Below are 27604 nucleotides of genomic sequence, written 5' to 3'. Positions count from 1 at the left end.
AATGTCATTTTTATTTATTCCAAAAAATAAAATAAAAGGACAACAATACATGCATAATTTACCATATGGATAAACTCTTAAATAAATAAGAAACATACATTTGAAAGAAAAAAAATCTGTCTTATAGACAGAAAAAAACAATCTAATACCGGTTTGTTTTGTTTAAATAAAAATAAATAAATCAATATGAAATTACAGGGTAAGGAACGTGAAATATAAACAGACAGTGTTGCTTAAGAAAAACCAAACGCAATGTATACTAAAAGAAAGAAGCTAAAGTAAAGTCAGTGATGATATGAATCACTCACCTATGATAGGTCGTGTGTCACGTGACCTGAGGGGCGTGTCCAAGTGCGATGTTAACTGTCGCTGAAGTGAAACGTGCTGAACATCAACGCAATTCGCAAAATTCCTTTCAAATATGGTAAGTTTAGACTTAAAGTGTTTTCCTTGAAAATTCGGATTTGTATGCGAGATTCCCTAAAGAAAATAAAATCCGCGCGGTCGCTGTTGGAGACATGCTGCTGCTGCTGCTGTTAGCTACTGCGATTTGCGCCGAAAAGTTTCGTGTTGCGATCATGAAGCAGCGAAAGTCAAATAAACAAGACACGTGGATTTTCTTCAAGTTTTCTACATCTATTTCCAATTTTTAACATGTTAGCTTCGTATGCGGTGTTAAGTTAAATCTTTCTCGGTACGTCACGCTATGAAAACATCGTTAGCTCATGGTTGAAAAACAGTGTCAGCGGCGACATTTTACCACTTGACTGTCCATCTTGTTACTGCTTAGTTTGAGATGATATGAAAATTCAAATACTTGCTGGAAACTTTTATAACTGATAAAGAGTTATTCCACTTGACTCTACTAGAATGTTTTTCTTAAATGAGTCACTAATCGTTAAATCATGTATTCGAAGCGGAAAATGTGTGTTAAATATTATTGTTTTTTTAAATGTAGTTTTATGAATATCCAACACTGACTTCATTGAAAATGATCAAAATGAAGGCTTGGGTTAAAAACATAAATTTCTTTCAACAATTTAATCGATCCAAATATGTAGTAATAAATTAATATAATATTAATATTATACTATAAAAATATGTGATTGCTAGTAAATCATTAATGTTACATGAATCCATATGTGCCAAATTCAAATTCAATTGAATTGCATGTGCCCTTTTTTTTTAAGTGTATTTTTAAAAAATAGTATAAACCTCAATATTAACATTTAGGTAAGTATCTTGCTCCTCTCCCAATACTCTTATAATATTATTAAATGTTACATTATTTATTGAAAGACTTAACATTTTGTAATATTTTTCCTGACTAAGACAATAATAAAAATAATATCAGTTAGTTTAGCTTAAAATGTTTAATGGTGAATGATGAGTTTTACTAGTATATGGAATACATTACACTTTCTGTTAATTATATTGGATAATGTATGATAAATAATCATTGTATTATTTTCCTTCAGGACTATCATGTTTTCCACGACAGATACCCGTACCCCCCAATGGAGTTGCCCAATGGTTTCATCTTGCCAGAGGGGAAGGTCACTCCTAACGCCATCTTTGTTGGCGGCCTTGGCATGGAGGTAAGACATTTTTTTGTCTTGTAAAGATAAGGCAGACTTGGTCAGATTGTCCGTATTGTGTCACCCAAGTAATTCATGTACACTCTAAACTCTTTTTTTTATAGTGCTTAACAAATATTGTATCAATAATACAAAATACTTTTCTCCACATCTTCCTAAGAGGATACCTATCTATCATCTAAATAAGTTGATTTTTGCCACATTCAAACAAAACATTTTGATATCAATTTCCAAATATGTAATGTAATGTATGCATCTGTTTAGCTCTTTAAAAAATCTAATTATAATGGTAAAACATAATTTAATAGCACTTTGTGATATCTAATAATACATGTATTTGTTTTTTTAGATAATGTGTCTTCAAAAGAACAAATACAATCCAACAAACTTAGTTTGAGAAACCTGTTTGTTGTATTTGACAAAGATATGTCTCTAGCTCAACACTGCAGAAAACTGACAAGAAACTGTTTCCTTAAATTGAGAAAAATCTCTAAACTTAAGAAAGTGATGTCACAACATGATCTGGAGTTTGTAATCCATGTGTTTCTGTCTTCTCGTTTAGACTATCGTAACAGTTTATTTTCGTGTTTAAACAAGAAGGAGCTGTCTCGCTTGCAGTTAATACAAAACTCTGCAGCTAAAATTCTGACCAACTGTAGTAGAAGAACTCACATTTCTCCGATCCTTAAAACTCTTCACTGGCTTACAGTTTCTTTCAGTATAAATTTTAAAATTCTGGTTCTTACTTTGAGATCTATTCATGGTCAGGCTCCTCCTTACATCACTGATCTGATCCAGACTTAAACCCCAGCTCTGGCTCTGAGGTCTGTGGATCAGAATCTACTGATGGTTCTGTGCACACGGTTCCGGACCAGAGGAGAGAAATCCTTCCAGGCTGTTGCTCCTAAGCTTTGGAATGATCTTCCTCTCTCTCTGTGTTTGATGATCTACTGACTCCTTCAAGAAACATCTTAAGACACTTTTATTTATCCAGGCTTTCCCCTGATTTTCTGAGACTCATGTGTTTGTCTTATATGTCTTGGCCATTTAAAGTATATATTTTAACTATATATATATATTTTGTTTTTGATTGTTTAAGTGCTTTTTGACCCTGGTCTGGAAAGACGCTTTAGAAATAACCATTACTTACTTACTTACTATAAATATGTAGACATGGACATGATGTTTAAGCTTTCTGGATAAAGCTTATAGTGAATTTATTTTCTGAGGTTTTTATGATATGTGACCAGGTCTGTTTTCAATGTCTTTTTCTTTTTAAAACCTTTAGGTGGACGAACAAGAAGTGGGGGAATTCTTCAAACAATATGGACCCATCAAAGAAGTAAAAATTATAACAAACTATGGGGGAACCTGCAAAGGGTGAGTTGTTGTTTGGGTGAGGTGAATGTTTTCCGTTTGGATTTGGTAAAGGTATTTCCAGTCATAATTCTATTTCTTTTATTCCTCAAAGGTATGGATTTGTGTACTTTGAAGAAGACATCAACATTGATTCAATTGTGGATGTAAGTGACATGAAGTTCTAAAGTTTCATAGAGCTGAAATTGTATTCAAGTAGTTCAATTTATCACCTGAATATATATATATATATATATATATATATATATAAATCTGTTTTTTTGTGGTCAACAACTTGTTTGATTTTCTACAGAAACAAATTCGTTTTAACGGTAGACGACTGAAATTGGGGCCTGCCATCATGAAAAAAAGGCAGCAGGGTAAGAACCTTTCAATCTGATGTTATTTGTATATTCTTTTTAAATAACTCCATCAAAATCCTTTTATTTAGTTTCAAGATTCATGTCTTCTAATGTTATGGGCTCGTCGTTTTGGGCCAGGGCACCACAGTGTGTTTACTGGCCATGGTGCCCTCCCCCGATGCCAGCCCCTGTACCCGTGCACGCCCCTGTGGTTGATGGAGTCTGCAATCAGGTGATGATACATGAATAGTTACCTCCGCTTGGCTGGATGTTATGGAAATCATAAAAAAAATAAAGATGGCTCTGAAGTTCGGATATTAATCACCACCCCTGAGGGTGGAGATTAATATACTAATTTACTCTCTGTATTTCACTCAAATGTATTCACAGCAATAACAATGGAAATATTTAGATAAATATCAATATTGTAACATGTCAACACTTTCTTTCTGTTTTTAGATGTAAGCAAAAAACTTTACTACAACCATAACTAAACAATACTTTTGTATATCCTCCCAACACCTACTTCACTGCATTGTCTTTGAACCACATGTCTTTTTTAAGGGCATCAAATATGCATTTAGGGTTCCTCGGAACATCCATACAACCATTGCATTTTTCCATTCAAAGAGTCTAGAGCCAGATGTATCGTGAATACACCTGTAAATCAAATCTGATGCACCTTGAATCTACCGATTCAGACACTTCTTACATATTTGTATCATGCACCGATGCACTCTGAAGTTATATAAAACATTTCTTAAAAGTATCCTTTGAAATTTGACCTGTACTCGTGTCTACCAGATGTTCCACTGTGGCGAGTACGTGACCCCACAGGTTCCAGTGGGCTACATAAATGCCCCAAATTACCATGAGGTTAGTGCCCGTACGTCATTTGCCTTCACTTGCTAGAATAATTAGAGAATTGCTGCTCTCTTAATTCATGTGTCTAATTACATTACTAAATTATATTTCCCATGTCTAACCATCTCCTTCACAGGATGCAGGGTACTACCCAGTAAACCGGCATCCAGCTGGTACAGCCTTTCGGGTGACAACATTCTTTACAACTCGCCTATTAATAATCTATTTACTTTTTACTAATGCATTACATTTAAACGACATCGTACTGCTTTATTAAACACATATTTACATACAGTATTTACTCCAGGAGTGTGATGGAGGCACAGTTATATAAATAAATATTATTTACTTACTTACTTACTTACAGTTAAAATTTCCAGCATTTTTTATATACTGGTTGACCACTAGGTGTCAGTCATTCTACATTCACATCAGGACTTGAAATCGTGTCACTATTGAAAAGAGCATAATTTCTTTCTGCTTTTTTTTTACATTCCGTTTCATTCCAGACCTACGTGGACTCGGAGGTTCAGACTTTGGTGACTGCGCTGAGTTCTCAGTTTCGGCGAACTGTGAATGGTAAACCCACTGTCACACCAGGAAGACGTTTGCTAAGAATGGGAGATTTATGTTTCCTAAATTGATATACTCAAGTCAACAACATTGATCATACAAACAGAAAATACATATACACATACCATAGTTTTAAACAGTTTATGTCACCAGATTTTATCCAATATTTTTTTCAGTATATTTAAGTTTGTCAATTGTTTTTTAACTGATATTTGAAATTGCAATTACCATCAGATATATTTGATATTTTACTTAAAGGGATAGTTCAATCAAAATTCAAATGTATCACTCATTTTCTACTTGCCAACGAAGGCTTGGGATTATTTTCAAATATTTTTCAGAGTAATCTGTTCCTTTATAGTTATAGGCAAAAATGTATGTTCATTTTAAGGTAGCGACTGATGCTCTGGTTCTTCTTTCTCCAAAAGACACTTAAAAACATCCATATACCTCAAAGTACTCTGGGTAAATATGGCGAGCGCTCCCAGAGCGCATGTAATCTACTGTCTACACTGGAGCGCCATATTTACTTCACCAGTAGTTCAGGTTTACGCCACTTGTTATTGTTTAAATGTCTGCCACAAATGTAAAATATAGACTTTTTTTTTTTTTTTTCGGAAATATTCTTCTCATCTTCATTAAAATATGGACATTACAAACGAGCAGTATGGAGGTATTTGGGTGTTTTTATCTACTTATTAGAGGAAGTCTGTCCACTTGGTGCCAATCGCTTATTAAAATGGATTTTGGTTTTGCCTTTAACTCTAAAAATGTACACATTACTCAAAAAAATTATCCCAACCTTTAGTCTTCATGAGGGTAAGTATAACATGACTATCCCTTTTAATAACTTTTATAGAATGTTTATATCTAATCTCCATCAAAATCAGATGTGTACAATGCCTGCAAGAGATTACTGATGTCAATAATACTAAGAATGTAAATGTAGTTCATGCAAAGGATCATGGGAATTATTATGCACCACCATCAACCGACTTGAATTGTGGATCTCAATTAATCCTGAGAGCAGGTACAGTATGATTTCGGATGTGAGGGAATAGAGGTATGATCGCTATGAGGAGTTTGAGTGTGTGTCAAGAGAAGCAGCAGCCAAGTTCTACTGAACTCTCTTAACACGAAACATTTCACAGAAGCCAGTCGTTAAGAAAAAACATAGTATGTTACAGGTTATGCGAAACAAAAGATTCTAAATCCTCGCCAGTCTCAGTATCCTCCTCAGAAACGGAGCCTGCCTGCCCATTGTCACTGAAGTAGTAAACGCATATAAACATCCATTTATGTGAATTAAATACATCGTTTTAGATTAATACAAGTAATGGTTCAAGCCATCACAGTTAGGGGTGTTTATGGTTTTGTGTCAATTAACTGAAAAATGACATAGAAAACATCTTAAATAACATGTTTCAATTGCGTTTCAAGGAGCCTGGATCTAATTGTCTCTTAATGCTTCTATAAAGGGGATTTCAATGAGTTAAAGTTATCTTTTAATTATCGCTCATATTGAACTCTCTCTCCCTTTCAGAAAATGGAGAATTACGTTACTTTTAAGACCATATCCGCCTCAGCTCTTCACACCGACTCTACAATGGCCGCCGTCCTGTCACAATACATTTTAAGGAACATTTTAGCACATCTCTCCTGTTCACCAGTACAAGTGTCAGCACTCTCTCAGACGGGATCATGACTGTTTTTATCAAGCGTTCCAAGGAAGAGTGAAGATTTGCCCAAGGCATATAAAAAAAACAACTACTAAAGCAATAAATATTTTTTTGTTTTGTTTGTTTACCTAAACCAGTACTGTCATAAGTCAATATAAGCTATTTTGTACCCTGTCTTGTTTTATTTTGTGTTTTTTTTTTGTATTCTCTTTCTAAGGCTTCAGCAAAATTGTGCATTCCACACATTTGTGTTGACTATGTGTTAATAATTGTGTCCCTTGTCAACTGATTTCTTTGAAAACTACGTTTGTATCTGTAAATAGACATGTTTCCGGAGAGAGGATTTATCACATCTGTGCAGTCAGTCTCCCTTCTGCCCTTTCTTTCAGATTCATCACACATATGTACATTGTTCATTGTTTTGGGGTGTGGTTGTCCTGGTTTTGGGTGTCAACTGCATAAAGTTAAGTCTAATGCAATGTATTATAGTTGTTAAGGTGCACATGTTTGAAGTTTATAAAAAGCACATCATATTCTACTTGTTTATCTCTTGAGAGTTTGCACCTTTTGTTTGAAGTTTTGTCGTGATGTTTGAATTGATTTGTTAAAAAATAAATTAGAACTGCTTGCATTTAAAATAACCAGTGGTGGGTTTTTTTTTCTGAATTAAAGAGACCTCACCTCCTCCTATCCCACTCCCAGTTTCAGTGTCTTGTTGGTTTCCAGTCAGTGCTGGATTGGCTGATCCTGCCTGGCAACAAGCCTGTCCTGCAGTCACAGTGTGGAAGTGAGTCTCAGATCCCCAGGGTCCTGCGTCCATGGAACACCCACCAGCCGGCCACACCCACCTACCCCTCTTCAGACATTTCTGAATTATAGATAAGTCTAGATGGAGTCCTATAAAAAATGAATACAATTCTTTAAATGACCATTCAAAGACTCAAACTACTCCTTTGAGGTTACTTCTTGAAAATCTAAAAGCTGGGACATTACAAAAACACATTTAATAGGGAACATATTAAACCACAATTTAAATTAATATTTTACAATTGTGCGTCCAATCTGAAAATGGATACCCAAATGTCTTTTAAATGCATTTTTCACACAAAATCTTTAAGAGGTAAATGTCAATACTTGCTGTTTATTCTTTTTAATTGATTTACGAGTATCCATTGAAAACCAAACTAAAAAGGGGATGTATTTATAAACCTCGGACATACGCAGTCAAAACTTTCAACTTATAAGAAATACACATTAGACAGACAATAAAATAGAGATATGCATTAGCTCTGGTATGCAGGGTATTGCATATGCCAAATTGTAATAGAAATTTAAAACTAAGAAGACATTCACGTTAACAATTTTATTTTCCACAACGTTCTTGAAAGCCTCTGTCAACGTGACGAGCGCGCGTTCATGACCTGTCGGAAATTATCTTTCCCTGGGGAAGAAAGTTGTTAGAAAGTTACACCTATTAACGATAACTGGAGATGCTAAGTTTTTAAATATTTAATTTTGAGTATCACTTAATATACACGCAATTGTCTGTAACTATATGATTTTTTTGTTGTGTTTTTTTCAAGATTAGAAAGTATAACTGCGAATTTAACCAGTATTGTTGAACGCAGCACCAGGACGTCAAACAGACGTAACTCGTGTTCAATAGTTGAATGACGCTTTGAATTGACTTGACATTTTCCAAACGAAGTCTCCGTCAGTGATTTCTTCCCATTGGCTGCCGAGTGTCTCCCCTCAGCTGGCGTGAGCAGCAGAGAGGAGGGTCGCACATCGACGCTCCAGTCTCTCCGTCATCCTCCGTCCGTCCCTGACATCCCGCGCCGACCTGACTGGTGAGTGACTGCTTCTCTTGTTCCAGCTCTAACCGGTCAGCGCTTCATCTCCATTTGTCGCTGAGAGAGTTTAGAGGCTTCGAGAAAATAACTTTGTTATTCAACAGTATCCGCGTCAGTTCAAAGGAAGAGGCTTTTAAGATGTCATGCAGGAGAAGGAGGCTTTGATTTGTGAGGTCTTGTCAGCCATTCATATACTCGGGATTCTGAGCAAATTGAACATGTTATCTTGTCACAGACGTGCACGGAGCCAAAGCGACCTGTCATGAGCAATATGTTCACTAAATACAGCCAACGAAAGCAGACACGTGTGCTGTAGGTCCGCGTGAAGCAAACATTTGGGATTTTAAGCTGCGCCCACATCTCTGAATCCATCAGATGTTGTGTTCAAAACAAGATTCCTTTTCCTGAGAAACCGAGGTTTGCGAGAAATTCATCACTGCAATTCTTACGAAGCAAGGAGTCATCTGGAAAAGTTGTTCTAAAGTGTTTAAAGTACACAAAAATGAGTCATTTTTGAATCCGGATTCCCTTAGTTCAAGCCCTTTCAACTTAAATAATAAAACAAATCACATTCAAGATTCACACTTAACATTATTATTGTTGTGGAATAAGAAAGTAGCTTTATTCACATAAAATGTGGAAGTACAGAATACAATAACAAAATAAGATGACAGACAAATATATATACATATATTTTATAAGCAATAAAAAAACGGAAGCAAGGACCAAGACAGACTTTCTGCGGTGCCTAATATGTTTAGTTTGTTCATGTAGAAAAAGTCAAAGTTTTCAGGACATGATCCATTTTTTTATACTTTTATAATCTCATCTACGCAACCTAGGAAGCACTAAATCTGTTGTCACTTCTTTGTTTAAGTCCTGTAGCACATATGTTAAAAAGCGGCGGTAGATATTACTGTGAAACATCTATTGTAAATCTAAAGTAATACAGTTGGGCAATTGAAGTTGGACAAAACATTGTATACATTTATTGGATTTAAAGAGAAGTGAAGTGATTGATTACATTTTTTTATTGCTTATTTTGTGTGTTATCTTATTCTATTCTTTCAATCTGTACTGCCATCACATAAAAAATCCTGTTGTTTTACAACACTGGCAATAAAAGTTTTGGATTATTCTTCCCGCAATGTAATGGATTATTTATTCTCTTCTAGCCTCTTCTAAGGTGTGATTGGCGTTCTTTTATACTCCGATTACAATAAATCCAGGTTAAAAGCTGACTCTAGGAATCGAACATGTTACAAACTTTAATCCCGTTATGCTTCTGTCATGGAACTTTACCATCCAAAGTAAAGCAGGTTATAAAGGGAACCAAGAGAATAATACATCAATGTCATGATTTGTTTTTATCCGCCCCAAACAGCCTCATTAAACCTCTGTTTGAGGTGACAACACGTTGCTCAGGGAAGGCTTGCATCCCTTCAGGCATCTTGTCACACTCCCAGCCTGCTCTCTGTCTCTCTACCTTCTTTGCTCTGTCCGTCTCTCGAGCCTCCTCGACTCCCCACTTATCTCTCTTTGTGCATCATCCGTGTCTACTATCTAGAAAAGAAACAATGAAGTTCCACACCAGGGATTGGGTGAAGCAGCTTGACTGCTTTCATTTAGAAAAAACACATTATTTTCAACAAAGTCTCTCAATTTCATGCAATAATTGTGATGATTATTCCAGGTACACGAGGACCCATTATAAGATTAAAATATTAAATTGAGAATGCTTCTAGTTGTGTAGCTGACTGCATAGTTTTATGGTCCCCCAGTAGTGTTTGAGACCCTGGTTTTAATACACAGAAATCTATTTTATTATTACTCCCCGATGCACAAATGTGGAAAATAGAACCTAACTAGTAACAAAGAACAATACAAAATAGTTTTTGTTTTATTGCCTACGCATGTCTAATTGCATATGTTCCCGCACGTAATACCCCTTAATTCCCTTTATTTAAAAAATATATATATATATGGTGTAATAAACTGTGTTTGCTACTACTTTACTACTAGCCATATTCTGCTACTACTTGACTACTACTTGACTACCATATTCTGATATATCTGTAGTTCCAATGTTGGCTAAAACTATTATACCTATTATAAAGTATGCACTCAAGCGTATCGTCTTTATTTCTGTTTATGTTAAAAATAAAATTGGTCTGCTCCCTTATTAATAAGATAATTATTAAGAGATTCATTTAGTGCTTTTAACATATGATACGAAAACGGCTGCTTGAATTGTGTTAAGTGAAGAACTCAATGTGTCATTTAAACGAAACGTATGCGTCATATGGCTAGCATTTATGCATTATTAATCAGGGAATGTGAATAAAGCTGATGAATGAATGTGCCAAGATGTTAACTGTCTGTGGCAAAGCATCAATCATGTTTGGACAATTCAACCAAGTCCTTATTGCTCTCCAATTAATAGCTAAACTGTCATCTTAAATGTTAAATCTGAGTTTAAATGATAGAATCCGCAACCTCATAGTAGGATCAGTAGAAATGAGAGGAAATATTTGTATATTCATATTTCAACGGAGGTGATCTACGTCTGCCTGGAGCTGTACCTCTCACAGCAGATATGGCCCCTTATCGTTGCAGGAGGTAGCAGAGCCGCCACATCACAGAGGCGGATTAAGCTCTCGCAGTCATTTCAGAACTCTCTGTTACAAGAGACTCTCTAATGAGAAGCCCTCCACTAGCCCCTGTCTGTCTTCCTCTTCACTCCTTCCCTTTTATTCCTTTTATCAGTCGCTCTCCCGTCTCTCCATGTTTAATGGCTGTTTTTTTGCTGTCAAGGCATTTTCTGCCCGAGATTTAAGAACCAGGATGAGGCAGAAGGTCTTAAGTCATTAACTTTAAAGTCCCTTTGTTACAACAGATTGAGATAGATCTGTCAGAGTCTGCTTCTGTTCACGTGAGGCAGCAGAATTGTGCTGCACTCATTAAGCAGCCGAAAACTGTTTTATGTAGTGTATTTAGTCAATTATGGATTTCGAAGGATATAATCACGTTTTCAGTAGATCCGTATGATTCATCATTTTATGAAGTTACCTACTCCAAAACTAGAGAGGTGTTGAAGTCTTGGCTCAAACAATATTAATGTTGTCTTCAGCATTTTGCTAAATCTGGTGCAGCCATCTTTTTAATGTAACTGCACAGTGTCCTTTTAAAATAAACTGAACTGAACTGAATTTTCACGTTAAAAAAAAGAAAGAAGGTGATTGGAAGAAGATTTGCATATAAGAACTTAAATTACTCTTCCACTATTGGTTTACCTCCTGTTTGTATTTTAAGTTGACCCATCTGAACTCAACTTAAGTATGGTAGTCTGTGTATTCAATTCATTGTCATTATTGTTGCAAGAATTTTAATTCGGAGCAGCACGTTCATGTCGTAAGCCCCACTCAGCCAAGCTGCTGACAAGATCAAATATTGACATAAGTTCATAATCTCTAAATAAATACTCTACTATTATAGTATTATTGTAATCAGCTGGAACCCAAAATACTTCTCAGATATGTAGTTGAGGTAGAACATAGATGCCTACTGTTGTCATTCAACCGATAACTAGCCGAAAAAGCATTTTTTTCAATCAAGATTTAAAGTTTTTCATATTTCTTCCCGTTTAGCTTCACTAAAACATATGACCAATTGAGAAAAACATATAATTATATGAATGGTACTTTTTCATTTCAACCCCTCTGTTCAGAATGTTAGCAAAAACTAGGCGTAACCTCTCGTTGGCTTAGATTTCAGACAGGGGGGGGACTTTATAAAGTAACAAGTTCAAAACATGGTCATGTTGAGGGACTGACTGGGAGAAAGATTTCAACTTTTGAAACATGTGAGTGAGTCAGGAGAGTTGGGTTTTTTATTTTTTGCCTTGTAAATAGTCACATTAACATTTAATTAACATAATTAACAGAATGCAGATAATTATATAAATAGAAGACTTATGTAATCAGTAGTAGGAGATAACAAAAAAGAAACGATGAAAAACAAGTCACGCATTTTCACTTGCGGAAAGCGATGCAACTAAATTCAAAATAAATAGAAAGAGGTAGTATTTGAGGTATAAAAGAATATAAAATGATCAATCAAGCTGATATCTGAAGGTCTAGGGCTGAGAATCAAACTTCTTTTGTGGCACGAAACATTTCGGTCGGTGCCCAGTTTCTGTACCCATGTGTGATCAAAACTTAACGTGCAGATTTTTTTGTGACTATAGGCAGTGAACATCAGATTAATTTTACATAGCAAGTGTTTTTTTTTTTAAATGGAAATTATTTGTTATTTATTTTCCATGTAACAAAAAAGCTTAGAACGTAAATTTAACAAAGCAAAAATGTTAATGTAAGATCAAGTGTAATGTAACATTTGTTTTGAGAAAACTATCATTCAGGACCTGGTATCCAAGTGAAGGTTCTGGAATCAGTTCCTTATCAAGAATTTTGATCAATACCCCATAGGTCAGAGTGTCAGCCTTAATCTAATCTATCTGGTTTCCATCAATGTTGACTTCTCAGGCATCAAATCAGCTCATAAAGTGAGAGGATGTAAAGAAAATAGTTTAAGACAATGTTTTTGCCTTGAGGCAAGTGTTGTTTTTCAATAGATACAGTAAATGCAGTTCAGCATAGACAAACATAGCTTTCATGTAAAAATTAAAGCATCATATACATAGACGGGGGAGTGGGTCAGTAGGTTAACCATTGGCTGGGAACGGACATTTCTTCATTGTTCAGAGGGTCATCTTCAGTTCGTTTCAACCACATCCTCCCATTCTCTGCTCCATCTTCCCTCCAAAGTATCACACGAAGGCGGCTCTACATCCGCACAATAACCTGCCTTTGTCCCTGCCAGACCAGCCTCGGGGCTACATATTTAGGGGTGGGTCTGCGTGTTCTTAATTACTCATAACCAGGAGCTCACTTGGATGAAGGCCCTGCTCGATGGGAACACTGTAGGAGTTTGTGGCGCTTAACAGGCTCAGCAGGGATGACTTGTGCTGCTGGAGCTATGGACAGATGGTCAGGAGCATGGAGAGGAGTGCAGGCCAGAAAGAGTGACATGATGACTACGTTGACATTTGTTGATGCCATGGAGAGAGAAAGAATTAAGATTTAAAGATGAAGCAAAGCCTGCCTCGTCAAACATCCTTAATATTGTCTGCACAGTTGAACAATCACAGACAAATGGCTTGTAGGCAGCAGGATATCCAGCACCAATTATTGCATCTCAACAAACCTCATTTATACTCGTTTTGTTTGTTGTAAATTAACCAGAAAGATAATAATAAATGTCAATGTACAGTTTTATTTTGTTAAGGACTTGATGTACCTTGTGTGTGGCCCGTTTAGATAGTTTAACTTGTTTTCTCTTGTGCATAAAAGTTTTTGATGAACACTGGCTGTGACCACGATAGAGAGTGTCATTGTCCGCACTTTTCTATGGTGCATGTGGTTGTGATGATTCCAAAACCACTGCTTTTCCAGACGGTACGTTATGTAGGAATGTACGCTACAGTTAACTGTCTTGTCTCTGTCATTTGAAGTATCTTCTCAGTAACCAGACGAGACGTTACATGAACTTCTAGACCCTTTCAAGATCTATTAACATGAAACATGCTAAATATTAACATCCTACGCCTGATAAACTAAATCAAACATTAATGAAACAATGATTTGTATGTTCACATCTCAGTTAAATTAAAATATATTTTTATTATTTATATTTCATCATGAACCACATCCATTGCAAACACAATAAATGCATTACACAAGGATCAGTGTGACGCCGCTAAAGTTGTGTAGCAGAAACGACTACAAGAAATGTGTGTAATACACACAAAACATTTCATAATGTGGCCAAAATGATTAAACTGGAGAGATTTATGTTCCAAGAATGTTATTTAGACTGAGCAGCGGTACTGATTCATAAAAACGGATCATATAATCTTTCTATCACATAAACGATCCTTCATTCATTGGTGTTCAACCAAGCGTTGATGAAAGAGACGACATAAATTAAACAAGCACAGCAGGAACTGACAAATAACCTGGTTAAATATAAGAAGGCAAAACAAATGTGATATTAACGGCATGAAGGTGTGAAATTATTGAGCTGGCTATATTCGGTGAAGTGGGAGTGTTTCCCTGGCAGCCTCGTGATGAGGGTTCCGGATTAGACGTATGCATGTCAATAACTGTTCCTCCTTCACTACTAGAAGACTCTTTCCACGTCAGGTTACTTCTGGTTAAGTCACGGTCTAAGAGTAGTTTCATTTTCTTCCCAAAGCTCCTCACAGTGTGACTTTGACAGGCTTTGAGAAACTCTTTCTAGAGTCGAGTCTGATGATGTGTGATATCATCTTTCTTTTTTCTCTTATACAATCATCACTCTTTTCTTTTTCCACGTTTATTTACTGCTCGCAATGTGAAATGATGAAGCTGGTGAGAAAACCAAACTCCGCTTTCAAGCGTTCACCTTTCTAAGTGCATACACTAAAAACTATCAGCACACGCCCAGAGCTTAATGTTCCCTGTTAGGATCGTTAGTTGAGTTAATGTCCATGCATCGGGCCCCTCGGGAGTAGCAGTGTCATTCTCCATGCTTGCTAAACAGACAGACAGGAATATTAAGTGTAGCTGCCGTGATGGCTTGAGGGTAGCGATGCTGTCACATCATATTAGACGGAGAATATTTGGTAACCGTCTTTTTTTTAATGGCCTTTACCCCGATCTTGCCTGCTCTTTCACACCTTCTAGCCAGATTCTATTTGGCGTAGAGGTCATCTAATTTCCACCAGGTTTGTGATTTAAATTGACTGTTGTGATTCAGACTTGTGCAGCACTGTCTCTGCAATACAGTTTAATTTTGTTGAATCACACGGTAATACGGCTATAAACACTACAAGTCATTTCTAGGCTGTGTTTTCACAATTTATAATGAGATTTATATTATTACACATTTCTCATTTTCTTCCCCTGCATATGTTGTTCAGAGCCACTACAGTTTGAATCCATTATCCATTATGCTCTGTACTGTTTTATTATGCATGGCTTTTTATAACTGTATAGATCTAAAGTTTTATTTACCCAAATATTTAAAGTTCAAGTTGTCTTTTATCATAATAATTTGATTTAAAAGTCTCTGAATTTAATCTCTAAGGTTCAAGAAAATATGCACTCCTGACTCACTTGCATATTTCAAATGTTGAAGTCTTCATCTCCAAGATGCAGTAAGTACCTCATCATGATGATGTTTTGAACTTATTATTTTATAAAGTTCTTCTCGTCTGAAATCTCGGCAAACAAGAGGTTACGAGAGCAGACTCTATTATGACGGTCTTCACTCCTCCTCCAGCCAGCTGTAATCACGCCCTGCTTTGTTTATACAAGAAGTCCCTTGGAGGTGGAGACTTCCAGGATTGATGAAGTGCAGTGACAAACCTAAATGCTTGGCCAATCACAGTAGTGTGGGTGTGGTTATGGTAAACCAGATTTCATCTCCAGAAAAACAAAGCATTTTCAGTGGGCGGGGCTTAAACACATTTTCTAATGTAAATATTTCAATGAAAAGACAGTTTTGTACCATCAGACACATACTGATGAGTACAAGATCAATTTAATCAACATATTACTTCCCCTTTCAGTATTATTCTTATTATTGGTAGTGGCAGCATTAACATTAACAGCAGGTGAAGTCAAGTCGAATTACATATGAAAATCGGCATCAATGTCATACTGTGTTGAAATAAAAACGTCCTTTTAATGTTATTAATCATTAAAAGGATTTGATTTTGATCAAACTAGTCCACAGTGTGTAAATGAGTGACTCTTCGATGTTTATCTATCAATATGTTGCTGCTCACATGCGCCTCAGGTGCATGTGACCCCAGCGAACATGATTCACTGATTATACAATGTTATAAAGTGAAGGATAAATTGATTATTCTGGAGGTCTTGTCAGATTGTGTTATGTGGTTTGGAGGGTGTGTGGTCTATGCAGGTTAATGCAGAAGGTTTGATTAAAAAAGGGTAGCAGAGAAAGAACAGATGTGTCTGAGAAGGAGCCCAGCAGGGATCTTTGAGCATTTTTGCACCACAAACCTGTTAAATGTCAGCATTATTTCACAGACACACCTTCAAATGAAAAAAAAAAGAAAAAATGTCTCGACAGGCACATTAAACTGACATTAAACAAAAAACAAACATTAAGTGCATGAAAAATAGATCTCAATATAAGGCTGAATCAGCAGGAGCTCCGGACTGGTTTCTCTGCAACAAGATAGTTCTATTTATGGTTTGTGTTTTACTCATTTCCACTAGAGTGTTTTTCTACAGTTATTTTTATGTAAATTTGACATCATGACGTGTCCAGAATCACAGGCTAATGTTACTTCAGAGAAAGTCAAACCTTTAATCTAATCTCAATAAAACACTTTTCCGACAGAAAAAACAACAACATATATTTAATTTCTATTGTATTGATTATTACTGTTTGTTCCAGTAGTACATTTTGAGACAAAGATTAGAAGGTCTAGGTTTGGTTCATACAAGAAAGTAATATATTTTTTTGTTTTATCAGGAGTTTATAGTTATAGTTATAATAAACTGAGTACAGTATTATCATTGGAATCAAGTTGTTGTTTTTTTGTCAGTTGGAAATGTTTTTATATCAGCTATGTTGTCATGAGAAATGATTGGTAACTATTGGTTTAAATGTTATATGTTTAAAAAAAAGAGTGAGAGTGAGGGGGTAAATTACTATTTGTGTTTCTCTTCTTTGAAATAAACCATATTTTTTCAAAGTGCACACAATTCTCACGGTCTGTGGATTAAAAATCATTTTTTCATTCTATTTCTAGATCCGTGATTTACAAAACTTACCACACTGTTTAATAGGAGTGAGATTTGTAAATTGATTTCCTCACCAAGTTTATTCTTGTTGAGATCCAAAGCTCCTTCAAGTGGATCAACATATAAATAGTCTTGCTGTGAAACAAACATAACATCCCAGCATCCCTGGTTTGTCTGTGCGCCGTCTCGCCTCCATGCCTGACAGGGCAGCAAATCAGCCTCATTTCTGCTTTAATTCGTTCTGATAAAACATGTCGCTTCTAATCAACCCTATTTGATTAGGAGATGGCCGTACCGCCGCTCGCCCATCAGGTAGAGGCTGATGTGCTCAAATTTTGCCACCGCACACATCAGTGGAAATGCTCGATTGCTCTGTTTTTGTCTTGTACACACATTTTGTCTGAGGTCTTTTCTGCCTTGTAGAGAGAGATGGGGTGTAGACTTCCTAAACTGAGGAAGGCTGAAGAGAAGGGAAGTCCTGGTAACATCTACTCCACGCTGCGGCGTCCACAGGTGGAGACGAAGGTGGGCGTGGCCTACACCTACCACTTCCTCGACTTCATGTTGGGGAAAGAAGGTATGTAGATTTATGTCACTTAAGGTGCAACATTACTTTTTTTTTTTTCCAAATAATTTTGTATAGATTTAAGATGCAAAATCATCCTCATCCAGGTGAAGAAATATTGTTTTTATTGGTCGAATCATTGTACTGTACAGTAGCATCAGTAGATAAAAGGCCAGGATATATTATATGATTTAATCTTTCCCATTGACTCAGTTATTCTTAGCATTATAAATTGATCAATTTAAAAAGTTTTCAACGTGTTTCTAACAAATCTTGTGACTAAAAAATTAATGACGCATTTAAAAGTGCCATTAATTGTTGAAGGGCACCACAGAAATACGACCAAAAACTCCTTTTTAATGATGAAAATGTAATAAAAAACACCAAAACCTAATATGATGAACTGGTTCTTCTACATTTTCATTAAGTTTCTCTTATATTTCCAACTATCTTTTCAGTGTTCACTGAAATGGAGATGTTTCACTGTGGGTTTGGACAGAAAGATAAAAACATTTCTAATGTGTATTATTTCAAGTGAGTGGTGTATTCGGACTTTCCTTTTGTATTTGTAAGTTTACCTACTTCACATTAGCCTTATATATAAACAGGAAAGGAATATACAGCAGATGAAAGAGAGCAGCTTTATCTGATCCTGAAAACGGGTTTGAAAAGCACAAATAGTTTGTTTTTTTGTAATCTGGAGGTGTATTCGAGCATCTAACTCATGAAACGGCTTCTTTTGAACTAGTCACAGAAGAAATGTTGAGGTCAGCAGCTCTGTATTAATAATTCCTCTTCTTTACAGTGTCTTGAGGGTATAAAGTGACTCAGGCTTCTGAGATTCAGCTGTATTGTTCGGTGTAGCTGTGCCCTCCAACCTCCTCCTGCCTTGCTCAATCACTGCAAAGCTGCCGTGGGTTTGAACATTCACGCTGGAGTGTATGTGTGTGTGTGTGTGTGCTTTTGAGTTTTTCAATATGAAAAATAGTGTGTCTGATTATGTGTGGGTGTGTGGTTTTCTTGTGCGAGTGCGTCTTGAGAAAGCTTGATGAGAATCCTCCAGAGGCATCTGGCTGCTAAAAATACTAATTCTGCTATTGTGTAGCTGGTGTGAAGTTGGGGAGTGATAGAGGGAAGGACGGAGTGAGGAGGAGAGTGAGAGGGCCGGGCAGACATTTAAATGAAAACAACTTCTTTCCTCTAGAATGTGCCACAAGAATCCCTCACACTCAACAATATTCTTGGTTGTGTTTGTGTTGGACTCTAAAGTCTGAGAACCAAAGTAAAACCTTTTACGCCCTTCAAACTGAAAAAGTAGGAATCAACAGTTTGATGGCTACAACTCCATTTAAATCTGTATTTGAGAATTCACACACAGAAATCAAAGATTATTTTCTTAATTTAAGAAACTTAAAATGTAATTTATTTTCTATACTTTAAACATAATACCAAAATAAATGATCGTGGAATTAAGGATAGATTGTAGGAAAAATGGTATTGCAGTAATGCAAGGAAAGTAATTAATTGATTTTCGTTCAAGAAACTTGTATTTGGCTTTCACAATTAATATAATTGCCTTTTTTTTTTTTTTACATTTCAAATGTGCTTTGAATGTAATCTAATAAAGCACTAGTTCAACCAGTAGTCAGCCTACCAGTGGGGAGTGACCACATGGATCATACTTCATTGAACTTCAGAAATTAACAAGCTATGGAAAAATACATTTGCTGAGGTAACATCCGTACACGAGCAGTTGTAAGTACCGGTCCTACTATTTCCGTCACTTTTTTTTACTAGTGAAGGAAAAGTGAAGAGCATTTTGGACACTATGTTTCAACATAAAACATTATCAGGGTTCTCAGCAGGATTTTTTTACAGGGTAGGAAATTTTGAAATTAGTAACACTCTGATGTCTGAAACACTATTTCCTGCATTTTGAGGGCCCCATTTTTTACAAGCCTATTTTTTAAATTAATTTGTGAAGGGTCGTTACGGGACTTGCATCGATTTCCCGCAAAACTGAGAGTCATCGGAGACGAGCGTCACTACATCACATTAAATTCTGTGAAGTTTTGAAGGTTTGTGCAATACAATACAATATACACCACATCAATAATTACACTTCCTTGTACACGCACAGAGATGTAAACAACGAGACATAGAAGTACAAATTCATAACTTTACAGAACTAACACATGCATTATCACGGTGGTATGATTAGACACGATTCATAAAAGGGAAAACAGGAAAATCCTGCCTATGCTTCTCGAGACACAGCTTCAGGGCCCGATTCACACCGCAGGGGACCCCTACGCTGAATGGCACTGGCAAGAACCCTGATTATATTATACTCCCCAAAAGACGCACATGTCTTTCACCACAATGCAATGTTTCCCGGCTACATGTGACGACCACGCTGATGTCCAAACAACATTTTCCCATGCCACTATTTTTAACCTATTTTTAAAAATGTTTCCTTTCCATAAAAACTTACATGTGTTATTCCCTGTTTTGTTACCCTTGTGTTGTCTCTGGGTCAAGGTGACCCGGAGGCCAGAAAACAAAAGACCTCCCTGGCTTCCAGAAATGCATATCCAGTGGTAGAGGTGGTCCACCTTTACAACACACGAGGGTTAATACAAATGTTTTTTGTGCGGTAGACTGTCCTCCGTTCTCCGTTCTGCATGTTTTTATGTCGACCCAATTTGGACAAAATAAATAACCATGACAGTAGAGTCAGTACTAGATTTGGCAAATCATCTATTTATTCGCGCATGTGCGTTACGTTCAAAAACACAACTTTATTTATATAGGCTGTAATGTAAGGTTAGTTCGGGGATCAAAGCATCAATTTTATGAAAGAGAAAGAGTAAAATAAACCCCCACCAGTCTATACCATCTGGTGGTTAAAAACATGTTGTTTTTATTTGGCCAGCACGTCAGTGAGCTGTGTAGTAGTGAGTTTGTTTGAAGCATCGTAATAAAATAGATGGTCCCTTCAAAACAAAGCTTCTCTGGAGCTGACATGTTTCAAACAATTGTCAGAATGCTTTTAAAATAGATCAGACATTACATTCTTATATGAATAAAGTTGTGTTTATGAATGCAACACACACATGCGTAATGAACAAACGCTGATTTCCCAGATTGTATACCGACAGTTACCTCAAGCCAAGCTTGGAGGGTGAAAATTCAAGTATTTTTATTGTCAATTAATTTTATGTAATTGGAGCTAAATCAGTTGACAGCAATACAACACTACTATTTTAATAATATTTTATTAAAAACTGTTTGCTGGCGTTTTTAGGCATCTTTTTACGTGATGGATGTTGATTTTTTCAATTAGAGTCTATGAATATCCTTTTAGATGAGCCTAAAATAAGACATCTTACCAAAGCGTTAATGGAATAAATGGTTTGATCTATAACCTTAATAATCAGTGATCAACCAAGAGAATATCGGGTACAACACCAAACTCCAGCAGGAAAGCAACTGGAGTTGGTTTTCAGAGGGCTCTCCAGAACGACACTGTAACTGACAGAAGGCACACTGTCACTGCCAAAATGAAGTTTGGTTGCTTGCCAGCCGTCTTGGTTTCAAACCAGCACTCTAACGTTTGGCACATGGGTTCAACTGTAGTGTTTGGTGGGAGTAGGAGAGATCTGGCAACTTAAATCACTTGATAAGAACAAAACACGCTGTAGACATGAAGATTGTGCAACTTTTTAATTGCTGTGAACTGAGTACCAGATAAATAGAGCAGCCGCACAGGACCACACACACACACACACACACACACACACACACACTTGGATCACAAAAAAAACCTACGCACTTGCAGCAGTTATCTTTCCTCCGTCAGGCAGGTCATTTATATGGTAAACTTGTGATGCCACCTGAGCTGCTTAAGACGGCTATACTCTATTTCGGAATAAACACAGCTATTATGAATTTGTGTCTGTGTGTGGTTGTGTAGTGTGGCTTGCTAGCCTCTCCCTCTCTCTCCTCACACCCACTCCATTTGTGATCGAGCGAGACCAAAAGAAGTGAAGGATTCCTGAAGGATTATCTGATTGTTTGTGGAGATTGAGAGACCTCATTCCCAGCAAGGGGATTTATTTGTATTTGTGTGTGTTTCAGCGTGTGTGTTTATAAGAGGCGTATACAGGAACGGGAATGTCAGCCCGTGACATTGAGGCAACCCACGGTCAAATCCATAGCTTTAATTCAATTTGGCTTCCATTAATATTATTTGCTAGCCAGCGTGACATGACGACTGGTCCGCGGTAATGAAAAACAAATATCTTTGCTGGTGCTGCCGTGACGTGTGTGCGACTGGACGGCTGTTTATTAAACTAAGTAGTGCTGTCGGGAAGAGGAGAGCTTAATGTTCAGACTGAAGAGGAGGCCAGTCTGATGTTGAAGATGGATTGAACATGGAGGAAAGTAGTTTCTATCCTGCAAGATTGGCTTTTTTCCAAAGAGTCTTGATCCGGTTCTCTAATTTGATTCCCATGAATTGTAGTCTCCGATGATCCGCACACAATATCACAGATTATATGATTGACCACAGACACACACAAATGTATGTGTGTAAGAAATGTTCTCATTCTACTTCTCAGACTTTAACAGCCAATGCCGTTTTCTTGAGAGATGCATATTATGGTCACTATTGGAAATAAAATTCACTTCCTTTATACACATATTACTGATGACCTTTTTTTGAGTGTGGGCTGAGCTTGGAAGTTTTGTTCAATGTCAGCTTGTCGAGGAATATAGGTCATCACCCTATCAAACATTATGTATGATAGATGATAGATCTGCCACAGATAAGGGCAAACAAGTTCAAGTTGATGCAACACAAAAGAAAATCGGCAAAAACATCTGATAACTAAATTTATTCAGATTCATATTTAGTCCAAAATTTGTAAGTTCCAGATCCAGTCTAAACAAGAATTGTCGAGTTGGAGACTATGTCTCCAGTTGTTTAAAAAAAGGGCTTCACCTGAGCTCATTGAGGAGCGGATCTAGACAACATTACCTTGCTATCTGAAAAATAAAGGTTCCCATTAAAAGCCTGCTCCAAAAATGACACAGTAATCTGAATATTTTTTTTATTTTTTTTTAAATGTTTTTCTGCATGAATGTGCCGACAGATGACTGTCACATGAATACAGATAACAGTGGTTTCTTAGTTCTTTCTGACGGTGCTGTAACCTTGGTGGAAATGAAGTTAAAAACAACAACTTTGCATCTTAAATAGCTAAGACTGACACAAAAACCAGTTCATATCATAGAAACAATCTTATTTTTCTTTTCTTCCCCCATTGTCAGTTTAAAGAAATACCTGGAGGAAAACAAGATCTGCTATTCCAGTATAAATCTGTCTTATTTACGTTTGGAACCATCAGTGCTCCCACAGTTGCCATGTAATTGTTGCCTTTTGTTTGCTTCTCTGGCCTTATACTCATTTGGGTGTCAAATGTAGAGCCATGGATGCACATCTGTCTCTCTTGACATGAGGGCGGTTAATCAAGTCAACCTTCATCTACAGTGGGACCAGATGAAAGTAGAACATTTTCAACGGGTACTCAATTTGCGTAGAATGTTGTTTCCTTTAATCTTCATCTTTCTGCATTTTAAGTCCGGGGTTGCCATGGCAAGTCATCCTCTTATGCATTTTCAATGTACATGTTCATCTGCAGCATCTTACATCATGGGCCGTGACCCAAATAAAGGGAAAAAGGAACCTTATTTATTGAATTATATGATAAAGGAATAAAAGTGCGGCTTAAGCCTCACATGTAATCACAAAAGTTTAGTCAAATAAAAGCAGATCATATTTTCCATTCAACCTGAGAACCTAGGCACTAGGTAGGGACCTGGGCAGTGACGATAGTTATTTGTATATTATAATTATCCCTAATTTTTAAAAGGAATTCTCCAAATGTTTGTTTACAAGAGATATGATGAAGCTCTGGCAAGATTTAGCCTGTTTTCTTGTAGCCTATGCTACAAACAATACATACAAGATTGATATTACGTACAAGCAGTACAAAAGTATTGGAGTATTTTGGTGTTTATATGATAATGGGTGAGCGCCTGTTGCTACATTAGTATGGACTAACATTTTTGCCTATAATTCCAAAAAGGAATGGATTACTTTGAAAATAATCCCAATCCTTAGTTGAAATGAGGTTAAGTAGAAAATAAGTTAAATTTCAATCTTTAAGTTTCATTGAAATCGCTTCATAAGTTTTCAAGGGGCAGAGACCATGACCTCCTTGGCAGAGGTTATACTTCTACAGAAGTTGAATTGCTGGGATCTCTTTTTCCTTAATCGACTATAGTCTTACTTCAACTGTAAAGTGTCTTGGGATAACTTTGTTATGATAAGACACTTGAATTGAATTGAATTAAAAAATTGAATTGACTCTGTTCAAATGTAGTGACCTGATGTTTGCACAGTAAATTACTCTAGAATTTGTCTTGACCCAAGAAACCATCATTTTATAATCGTAAGCTTAACAACACGACTTCCCAATTAGGTCCACATTCATCACATGTTCTGCAGCTCCACTAAATTGAATGCATTTGAACTGGCATCTTGGCAAACACTGCCTCTGGATTTGTAGAAATGTCAACGGCGCCAGGACTGTCATTACTGGTGCCGTTGGTAACCGTGACATCGCTGAGCAAATGCAGGCCCTCGTATGAAACACCTTGGCATGACATTTTGATCCCAAACTCTTGTTGTTGTTGCCGTGCCGATAACGAGCCGAGAAAAAGTATGAGAGCAGACGGGGTGAAAGGGTCACGAAAAAAGAGCGCCGCATCAAATGCGAGAAATGGCTGGATTATGTAGCTGGGACAGGAACCATATCGGTTGTGGAACTGTGGAGAGAAGTGAGTCAGGGGTGTGAGAAAGAGAGCAGAAGTCAGGGGGAAGTAAGGGAGGTGTGATGCTGTGTGACTAACTCCGGTCTCTGGAGCAGACATGGAGGAGGTGAACTCTGCTGATGACTTTTTGCCGCCCTGCAGAGACGGAGACCCACTCGGCTCATTAAAACCTACATAATGTAGCTGACGCGCAGCAGTGTGTGCTGCTGTTTGCACGGTTACCTGCGGGGTCTGGCTGCTTCCACGTGTTCACAAGTGCTGCGATGGAGGGAACTCTCTTTGTCTTGAGTATTATTTATGCCTTCTGCCTTATGATACATCCCTGAGTGTGTGTGTGTGTGTGATGAATTTGGCTGAGAGAGCAAATGGAAAACAAATCCATCAATTTTGCAAATCTGTTCTGCCTCGTGCATCACGCAGGTAAACCCGGCCACGCGTTCTTAATGATGGATTGACAAAAATGCTGATCTGACACAGCTCCGGCTATTCATCAGAGCACATTTTTCATTCTCTTTCATACAAGAAGCCAAGTGAGATTGTCAGCAAAGATGGCAGAGAGCTGCTCTGTGTCAAATCTAATCTCGTGGGAAAGGCAAAGCTTAGAAGGCAGTGCATCTTATTGTCACACACCAAAGACGAATGACAGCCTGAATTGTTTCTTAAAGTTCCTGAAAAATATATATTGACACACAACCCTTTATGGAAACCCATTTACAGAAGACAAAGAAGAACTTTTATATGAATCGAGTAGTCATTTGCCAGCGTATCTCTCCTTTTCTATACCTGTCAAAAAATCCTTAGAATGATGGGTTGACTGTGGATAGCGCTGACTTTTAAATGTCCTTGTGACACACAAAGCTATCTAAATACATAAACTTATATAAAAGTGTAATAGTAAACGCAAACTTCTCACAGGAAGAATCACATCCTACTCAGATCTACAGACTAAGTACTCAATAAACGTATTTGTGTGAGTCGTTCTCAGGGTGGCTGCCGCGTCTTGCTCTAAACAGCCAGGATAGACTCAAATCCACAAAAAATACATTTCACTGTAACGCTAAATCGGTGAGAGCCCTAGGTAGGTTTGTCCACAACTAAATGGTCCCAAGTAGAGTGTGTTACTTCCCAATGCCTCGCAGTCTGCCTGAAGACCCAACTTTTCAGGGAGCACCTCTTGTTCTAGCACTTCAGTACTTCCCTATCTTTCCTTAACACTCCTCTACTCTTCTCTTCTGGTCTTGATTGACAATTCTCTTCTTGTAAGTAGCTTGGAGAAAATAGTCGCAGGTAGATGTTTCAGGAAAATCTGGCAACTTCCAGAGAGTAATAATTAAGACTCCAACTCCAATTGGCATATTTTTTATTCTCTTTTCTGTGCGGCCCTGTATCGACTGGTACCGAGTTTAAGCCTCGATGAGAAGAATTGTTCCGGAAGCTCTTACCAATTTTTATCGCTTGTTATTCTTAAAATGTCTGCCACAAACAAGATTAAAACAGCCAAACTTATTACATTTTTTCGGGAAAACAATTCTTCTCGTCAACCCTTAGTCGACATGAGGGTGAGTAGAAAATGGATGAAGTTTGAATTTTGGGTTAATTAATGCTTTAACGCAACAGTTATCCTAACATGTCTGTAGTTTCTTTGCCATCACTGTTGTCATTTTATTAATTGTATTATATTTTGGGTAGGAAACAAGTAAACGCCTCTCCTTTATGAGAAGAAACTGCCGAGGATGTGGTCTTAATGAATAAGGAAAACAATTGATGGACTGAGGGGTCCATATATATATATATATATATATATATATATATAATATACGCCTGCTGTCGTAGCTCAAATACCTGGTAAACAGAACATTTGATGGACGTCTGCTTCTTAGTACAGACATATTTTGTATGATAATAAGTGTAACAATAGACCTCTAAGCTTGAAACTGTAATATTTTACACGCATTATCTTCTATCACACACTTGTATTTTTCTAGAATTAATATTCTTTCAAGGGAGCTCGTCGTCTATGCTCAGAGTGCTTAGCACTGTTTGTGCCTTAAGCTTCTCATTTTGTTCTCACACTTTCCTCTTCTTGTGCTTGTCATCATTTTTGGGAACTTGACACTCTTTCTGATGAAGCGAGCGCTGTTCAGGGCTCAGAAGCTGATGAACAACTGTTTTTGCCTGCGGCTGCATTCCCCAAACAGTGGGGGGCTCCTGGCCATAGGAAGTTAGTTTTACAGTGGCTGTTCTGGCACCGATCCTTGCCTACAACCTCTGTAAGTCATTAGAGGCCCATTTAAATAAACGTGAACCTCCAGCAGGCGGAGGGATAAGCCTCCCGGGTGGCAGTGAGAGCTAATGCATCACCTCACAAGCTTAGTGCCTTCTTTCTCAGGCACATTCAGCGGCACAAAGATCACACATCCGCTCACAATCTCCTTGACAGTCTCGCACGCAAAAATCCAGAGAAGTGTTCGAGGAATGAATAATCCTTTTCAAGTGGCTGCAGTGACTCGGTGCTCCTGAAGCAGCTGCTGAGAACCCGGGGTCAAAAAGTGAGGCGCCGCACACAAACACAGCCGCTATCATGTGGTCAGTTCTTCGAGGTGTAACAGAAATAGCCGAGCGAGGGGGGAACAGCTGCTGCTGGTGATGGCCGTTATGTACACATCAATGGTGGTGAACCTCTAACAGTTAAACACACAAGTTCATGCTGAGCAGCTGAACGAGGGTGTGACATGCAGTTCAACAAGTGTTGAGCTACAGAAGGACTTGGTGAAGTGATTTGAGGAGGGATGATATTTAATGACTGGATAAATGCCCTCTTCAACTGGCTTATACACACAAAATAGACACTTTTTTTCCCCAGTTTTTTTTATAATCTCATGTTAAATAAAATACAAATCACATTTTTCCATTATTTTTTTTACAAAAAGAAAACAAAAACCCAATGCAATCAAAAGTTCTGGAAATGATAATCA

General features: G+C 37.3%; 2 protein-coding genes across 3 annotated transcripts in view; both read left to right on the top strand.

Moving 5' to 3' along the window:
- Positions 1-351: 351 nt before the first annotated feature.
- On the top strand, positions 352-7067 carry dazl (deleted in azoospermia-like). 2 transcript variants are annotated; one of them, XM_087785953.1, is made up of 10 exons: positions 352-424; positions 1479-1598; positions 2887-2978; positions 3070-3121; positions 3268-3334; positions 3406-3548; positions 4121-4192; positions 4317-4367; positions 4690-4759; positions 6297-7067. In XM_087785953.1, exons 1-10 carry the CDS (start codon positions 422-424, stop codon positions 6320-6322), a joined length of 696 nt encoding a protein of 231 aa, XP_087642079.1. In that variant the 5' UTR covers positions 352-421; the 3' UTR covers positions 6323-7067. The 2 variants fall into 2 exon arrangements, with proteins under 2 accessions (XP_087642079.1, XP_087642080.1); XM_087785954.1 differs by having other exon boundaries at positions 4121-4202.
- A 1154-nt stretch (positions 7068-8221) lies between these two features.
- The window catches only part of rftn1a (raftlin, lipid raft linker 1a), a 37171-nt gene continuing 17788 nt past the window's right edge, over positions 8222-27604 (top strand). Inside the window, exons 1-2 of the mRNA XM_087787610.1 lie at positions 8222-8282; positions 17588-17741. Coding sequence (XP_087643736.1) covers positions 17594-17741 — 148 coding nt within the window. The 5' untranslated portion in view covers positions 8222-8282; positions 17588-17593. The remainder of the gene's footprint in view (positions 8283-17587; positions 17742-27604) is intronic.

This window comes from Callionymus lyra, chromosome 3 (genome assembly GCF_982586985.1).
Source record: "Callionymus lyra chromosome 3, fCalLyr1.hap1.1, whole genome shotgun sequence".
Classification (NCBI taxonomy): Eukaryota; Metazoa; Chordata; class Actinopteri; order Syngnathiformes; family Callionymidae; genus Callionymus; species Callionymus lyra.
Note: the sequence above shows the minus strand (reverse complement) of the source record. Positions and strands in the feature narration are given on the sequence as shown.